A 7,427-nucleotide genomic window follows, 5' to 3' on the forward strand; every position below is an offset into this window, starting at 1 on the left:
ATATATATATATATATATATATATATATATATTTAAGATTTTATTTACTTATTTGACAGAGAGAGAGATCACAAGTAGCAGAGAGGAGGCAGAAGGGGGGGGCGGGAAGCAGGCTCCCTGCTGAGCAGAGAGCCTGATGTGGGGCTCGATCCCAGGACCCTGGGATCATGACCTGAGCCGAAGGCAGAGGCTTAACCCTCTGAGCCAACCAGGCACCCCAGCATCTCCTTATATTACCAGTCTTCAAAATACTGTGTTCACACTGGTGACATTTTGAGTACATATCCTTCAGTATGTTTACTTCCGTTTTATTATTTTATACATAAATACTACTTAAGCAAAATATCACAGACATTATAAAACATGCTAAATATAGAAATTTTAAGAGATGAGAAAATACTACTTTTAAATAATTTTCATTTATCAAAGGCTATAACCATTGTGCCCCTCACAAAATATTATATTAAATGATTATATAATAACATTAAAGAAAATTATGGTATCTACAATATTGTTAAAGAAAGGAATGTGAGGGGCGCCTGGGTGGCTGCTTCCCCTCTCTCTCTGCCTGCTGCTCTGCTTACTTGTGATCTCTCTCTCTTTCTGTGTCAAATAAATATATAAATAAATAATCTTTTAAAAAAAGAATGTGATTAGAAATCACATTTTTTTCTTTAAAGATTTTATATTTATTTATTTGACAGAGATAGGGAGATCACAAGTAGGCAGAGCGGAAGGCAGAGAGAGAGGGGAAGCAGGCTCCCCGCCGAGCAGACAGCCTGATGCGGGGCTTGATCCCAGGACCCTGAGATCATGACCTGAGCCGAAGGCAGAAGCTTAACCCACTGAGCCACCCAGGTGCCCCTGGAAATCACATTTTTTACATTGCTGAAGTATAGGAAGACATATGATAAATTACACATACTTAATTGTAGAACTTGATTAGTGTTGATATACAACTATATCTATAAAACCATCAGTACAATACAGAAAACAAAGATTTTTGTCATCCCCCAAAGTGTCTTCACATCTCTTTGCAATCTATCCCACCCTCCACCACCACCCCCAGGCAGCCACTGGTTTACTTTTTTAAACTACATATTAGTTTGCATGTTCTAGAATCTTATATAAATGGAATGATATAGTAGGTACTCTCTTTTGCCTGTCTTCTATTATATAGCATCATTTTGAGATGTTTTCATGCTATGGCATGTGATAGTAGCTGGTTCCTTTTTCTTTTTTTTTTTTTTTTTCACTTCTCCAACAGATTTATTTGAAAGGAATGGATTTTGAGGAGAAAAAAACATGGGGCAGAGGTATGGAATAGAAAATAAATACAAATGTAAGCTGTTTTGCTAATTGTTTTATAACCACAACAAATTTGTACAGAGAATACCCTGCACAAAACAACACAATAAAGGTTCAAAGATCGAGGTGTTCCCCTAGTCAAGGCTGAAGATTTCTGTCTCTGGTATTTGGAATTTAGGCTGCAGTCCTTGGTTTTGGATGGATCACTGGGTGTGTGACACAGTCCATGCGTTTAACCAGATTTGAACAGAAGAATGGCCACTTGGCCCAGGTAGAAGTAGATGAAGTGTTTGGTTTCATGTGTCACATAACTACCGAAGTTCCTCCCCACGATGCAGTGCCAGGTGGGGTTGTACTTCTTGTCAAACTCCTTTTTAATATGGGCCGCAATGTCCTTCTCTATGTTATATTTCTCCAACGCCTGAGTTGCACACTCCACCGAGTCCTGTTGCATCTCCTCCGACATGTTGGCGTTTTTGATCACGGCCTTTCGGTCGCACATGGTTACCGAGGAGCAGGGGGCGACCAACTGCAACGGTCTCCTGGGGGAGGGGCTGGCGACACTCACACCCGGCGGGAGCTATGGTCGCTACCAAAGCTGTGGCGCATCTCACTGGTTCCTTTTTCTTGCCAAGTAGTATTCCTTGTATGGATATACCACAATTTGCTTATCCATTCCCTTTTTGATAGGCATTTGGGTTCTTTCCAGTGTAGGGCTACTATGAACAAATAATGAGTAATTAATAACTAGTAAGATAACATTTTTAGGAACATATAATGTATAATAAAATTTAATGTGAAATGTTAAATGAATACGTATGTGTAATGTGAGCTATGTAATGTGTAAATAAAAATATAATGTGATTATATAATATATAATATATGATGATTCTATAGTAATATAGAGCATGTATTCAGTATGTTCATATATAATAAATGCCTTGTTAACAGTCAAACATATCAAAAATATATGTATATACACATGTACACATATTTATATATTTAAATACATAAATATACACACACAGTTATATTTAACATGTATGTCTTTAATGGGGCATTTAGTCCCCATTCCTTGCAGTCCTCTACCCATATTTGCTCTGGGTAGCACATTCAAAAAAGGTAGTCACCCACATGAAAAAATGTTCATCCTCACTAGCCATTAGGGAGATTCAAATTAAAACCACATTGAGATACCACCTTACACCAGTTAGAATGGCCAAAATTAGCAAGACAGGAATAACATGTGTTGGAGAGGATGTGGAGAAAGGAGAACCCTCTTACACTGTTGGTGGGAATGCAAGTTGGTGCAGCCACTTTGGAGAATAGTGTGGAGATTCCTCAAGAAATTAAAAATAGAGCTTCCCTATGACCCTGCAATTGCACTACTGGGTATTTACCCCAAAGATACAGATGGAGTGAAAAGAAGGGCCATCTGTACCCCAATGTTTATAGCAGCAATGGCCACGGTCGCCAAACTGTGGAAAGAACCAAGATGCCCTTCAACGGACGAATGGATAAGGAAGATGTGGTCCATATACACTACGGAGTATTATGCCTCCATCAGAAAGGATGAATACCCAACTTTTGTAGCAACATGGACGGGACTGGAAGAGATTATGCTGAGTGAAATAAGTCAAGCAGAGAGAGTCAATTATCATATGGTTTCACTTATTTGTGGAGCATAACAAATAACATGGAGGACATGGGGAGATGGAGAGGAGAAGGGATTTGAGGGAAATTGGAAGGGGAGGTGAACCATGAGAGACTATGGACACTGAAAAACAACCTGAGGGTTTTGAAGGGGCGGGGGGGTGGGAGGTTGGGAGAACCAGGTGGTGGGTATTGGGGAGGGCACGTATTACATGGAGCACTGGGTGTGTGGTGCAAAAACAATGAATATTGTTACACTGAAAAGAAATTTTAAAAAAAGATAGTCACCCAGGCTTCACCCCAGAGAAGCAAGTTCTAAGACCTGAGGGTCAGGTTGGGACTAAGGGGCTGGCATTTGAAACCAGGACACCAATCTCCCTGTGCTGGCCAAGGACTCCTATCTCTGGCTGCTTAAAGCCCAAGAGCCAGAAGGGAATTGGGAGCAGAGCCAACTCAGCCAAAAAGCATTCTCCAGGCCTGGCATGGCCCTCCTGGAGGTCAAAGTTGAGAGATTCATGAAGAGAGCTCACTCTTGGACCCTTGGAAAGGAGTTGGCAGCTCAAGCCCACCAGGAGAGGAAAAGGTAAAGGGAGATATGACCCTGGACCCTCCAGTTTCTCCTCAGAGACACCTGTGGGGCTTGAGCAAACTTAGCCTGAATCCCCCTGATGTTCAGGGTCCTCTCTCCATACTCTGCCTGCTTGCTGTAACTGGAGACCGTGGTCCCCACCCCTTCCCATGCTGCCATTTTTCCTTTTTTATTAAGTTTAGCCTACATATAATGATTGTTAGCATATCAGTGTGAATCCATAAAATGTTAACAAGAATATTTAATATGTTTGTTTGATGCCCCTTATAGCAACAGGGCAGCTTAATCTCCCTGATGAAAAAAGCCTCACAGTTACCCAACAGGGCTTACCCGCCAAAAACATGATGCCACCTATAGGCCCCCAATTTAGTCCCTGCTTATCAGGGGTTTAGAAGGAAAGAGATTTCTGCATTATACAGACAAAATCAGGAAAAATGCCAATGGACCTTGCTTTACCCAGTGGCTTTGTACAAAATGAAGTATGGTCAATTGAATCCTAATTTTCTCATTACTTACTTTGTAATTCCTGAGATGTGTGCTCTTTATTCCTGCCAGGTCTGGCTCCTGAGGCCTCCAATTTCCACTGTCCACCGTCCTCATCCAGTCAGGTCTGGAGTACAAAACCTGAGGCAGTCACTTAACATCTTGGTATCAATTCCTTTACCCTTAAAATTCGTCTGGAAGCACCCAGGCTGTTGAAAGCAGAACACGGCGCTCAAAAATGTCTGGGGTTCTTTCAGCTCCAAGATCCGGGACTGAGCTGTGAACACACTCGTGACTATTTCAGAGAAGGGGTTTTCTAGCATGTTTCCAAGCAGCAGAGCCAGACTGAATCACTCATCCATCCTTCCTCTCCTTGACACCTGCTGTGTGCCTGAGCAGGCTGGATTGAGTCCTCACATGCCCTACCCCCAGAGGGGCTCTCAGCTGGGGGACGCTCTCCCTAGGGTTGGTTCCATGACAGGGGGTATAGACAGAGCTTCCCTCCAAGGGAAGAAGCCTGATTTCCTCTCCTGAGAAGGAAGCAGGAAACCTGAGTCGTAGCCCAGCTCTGCTTACAAGTGTAGGGGCACAATCCCTTCTCTCTAAGGGCCTTGCTCTTCGTCTGTGCAAGGGGTAGGGTGGGCAGGTTGGAGAGAGGGTCTACAGACCTTCTCAGAGCCTTTGTGCTGGGTCATGGACTAGATCCAACATGGTGGCAGGGGAAGGGCTGCTAGGGACAGACAGGGAGCCTTGAAGACGGGCTGTCTTCAAACAGCAAATATCTTGTGTGCACTTCCTGACAGGACCCCAGCAACCAGAGGATTTGATAAATGCATGTACCTAAGGGCCTTCATGGGGTGCTTGATTTGTGGTTGGTGATCACCAAATGTGAGTTTCCTTTCTCCCTCCCAGAGGGTGCAGCCTGCACGTGCCCACATCAGCCAGACACCATCCCCCCATTGCAGTAGGATTCTGGGTCCCTGGAGGATGTCTGCCACTCCTAACAGGCAGGCTCATCTCCAGATGGGGCAAGGAGGTGGGGTCTTTGAGGCTCCTGAGGGTCTGGAGCAGAAGGACGTCCAAGGATGAGAAACAACTGAAATTTGCATACATTGCTATTGGCGGTTTCTTATAAAGTTCAACACACATTTACCCTGTGATCCAGTTTCTCCACTCATTGGTGGAGAAATAAAAACACAGACATAAAAACGTGTCCTCACACACAGACTTGCACAAGAGTATTCACAGCGCTCTTATCTATGATAGCCGAAAACTGGAAACCACCCAAATGCCCGCCAGCAGAAGCATACATTAACAAATTGTGGTACGCCCGTACAATGCAACACTACCCAGTGTTGCAAAAAGGAGTGAACAAATGTCACGGACAAGAACAAGGATGAATCTAAATAACATTATGCTAACCAGAAGAAGACAGGCCAAAAAAAGAACATACCGTATAACTACATTTACCTGATAGTCTACGAAGGCAAAACCAGCCTCTGATGATAGAGGTCAGAATAGTGCTTAATTCTGGAGTAGGTTGTTTTGACTGGCAAGGGACATGAGGGACTTTTCTAGAACAGTGACCCTTGCTCAGGGTCACGGTTACGACAGGTGTCTGTTCGTCAGGTTGTACAGTCATGATTACCGTTCTTTACTGCATGTAGGTTATTCCTCAATAGGAGAAATAAATGTCTAGTGTGGGCCCTGGGCACGGGGCAGCTGCGGGGAGAAGTGGGCTGAGCCTCCACCTGCACGCTAGGACTCCCCACGTCCAACACGTCCTGCAGGACCCTGGCTGGGGATTCATCCTCCTCGTTCAGGTATCAGTCACAAACGAACGCCTAGCTCACCGGCTGGTGACTGAGCTCGTTAACGGGTAAGTAGAGTGGACAGCATGGAGGCTTGCGAAGCTTTTCCCACGGCACACCAGCCGATCACAGCCAATGGGCCACATCCTGCCCTCTAGTGAGCTGGGCCACCTTTCAGGGTTGGACCCAGGGCTCTTGTGAGGCCCTCAGACTGCCCGGCATGTAGGGCCTGAAGGCCTGCTGTGGCCAACCTTGCTGGGGCGGGGTGCTCAGCACAACCCACTCCTGTGGGCCCACTCTGGGGCAGGAGGCCACAAGGTTGGACCCCAACAGACCTCAGCCACTGTACCCACTCTGGGGTCACCTGTCTGTGTTTTTTTCTGCCCTGTTTTTCCTCAAGCTCGGCCTGTCCGCTCTTCCCTCCACCCAAGCACCAGCCTTCCCAGATTGCCCCCCTACCTATTGCCTTCTGAGCACCGATTCTATGGAAGAAATGATCCCCAGGGACGTACCCCCACACCTGTGCCAAGACATGGTTTCTGCTCGTTGGAACAGACCACACACACACGCGCACACACGCACACACCCCCACACCCCAGGAGAACCCCCCAGCTAAGGCATGGACTTACAGGTGTGCACGGGTGCCTGTAGGCATGGGCCTACAGACAGCTGACCCTGGGATTCCAGTCACCATTACTGGGCATCTATCTACTAAACCTAAACCCTGGGCCATTTTGGATGAGTGAGGGCTTGTGCCCCGCCCCCAATACGTGTGGGTGGTCTGTTCGCACTCTGGCTCATTCGGTTCTCACCACAGCCCTGGGACTTAGGCAGCATGCTGCCCCCTTTACAGATTGTGAAACAGAAGCGCTGAGAAAAATCACCTGCCCAGACATTCTCTAACGTAACCCCCAAAGTGCCTCAGTCAGGCAGGAGGCCCCTCCCCCCTCCCCTCTCCCCCCTGCTCCCTGTCTCTACCGACCCTCTTCCACTCAGAGCCTTCTTTGGGCAAAGGAAAGTGAGCCCAGGGCCTCCTAAGAATGGGCTTTTCTTGGTTTGCCCTCTCTTGCTCTGGAGCCCCTGGTGGCTGGCCAGAAAGCACCAGAGCTCTTTGCTCGAGGGCATGGAAGAAGGGCAATGTGCTCGGGGAGGGTCTGCAGAAACACCTGAGACAGGTCCAGGATACTTCAGCCTCTCCCAGCACCTAGCGTGGGGGACACTAAAACCCACACGGAGCTCCCAGGACCTGGGCCCCACCTTTCAGCTGCCCGAAGCACCCACCTGCCCATCACCTCTCTACCTCCTGCCCCAGATCCCCCTTCACCCCATATTCTGGAGGCAGGAAGTAAAGCCGAGAGAATGAGATCGCTCTTCCAGAGACAGAGGTCCAGGAAAGGTTGACCTTTCCCAAGTGGGTCACTTTAGGCTCAAGCAAAGACCAGGCCAGCCACATCTTCAGCCAGCCCAGCTGTCAGTGTCAGGGAGAACTTGGGGCTGGGGTGTTGTCCAGATCCAGCCCAGAGGAGAGGGCCCATCAAACAGCTGACCCCAATCTCCAGGGTCTCCCGGACTCAGGGAAGGAG

General features: G+C 46.9%; 1 protein-coding gene across 1 annotated transcript; it reads right to left on the reverse strand.

The window, feature by feature from the left end:
• Positions 1-1,355: 1,355 nt before the first annotated feature.
• Positions 1,356-1,916, reverse strand: LOC111144013 (dynein light chain 1, cytoplasmic-like). The gene has a single exon (XM_022498074.1). The coding sequence runs from the start codon at positions 1,808-1,810 to the stop codon at positions 1,541-1,543; it is 270 nt and encodes an 89-aa protein (XP_022353782.1). The 5' UTR covers positions 1,811-1,916; the 3' UTR covers positions 1,356-1,540.
• Positions 1,917-7,427: the final 5,511 nt, after the last annotated feature.

This window comes from Enhydra lutris, unplaced genomic scaffold (genome assembly GCF_002288905.1).
Source record: "Enhydra lutris kenyoni isolate GAN:26980312 unplaced genomic scaffold, ASM228890v2 scaffoldscaffold10, whole genome shotgun sequence".
NCBI lineage: Eukaryota > Metazoa > Chordata > Mammalia > Carnivora > Mustelidae > Enhydra > Enhydra lutris.

Coding starts and splice junctions, on each gene's coding strand:
- LOC111144013 (XM_022498074.1), bottom strand. CDS start 1,810: ATGTGCGACCGAAAGGCCGTGATCAAAAACGCCAACATGTCGGAGGAG.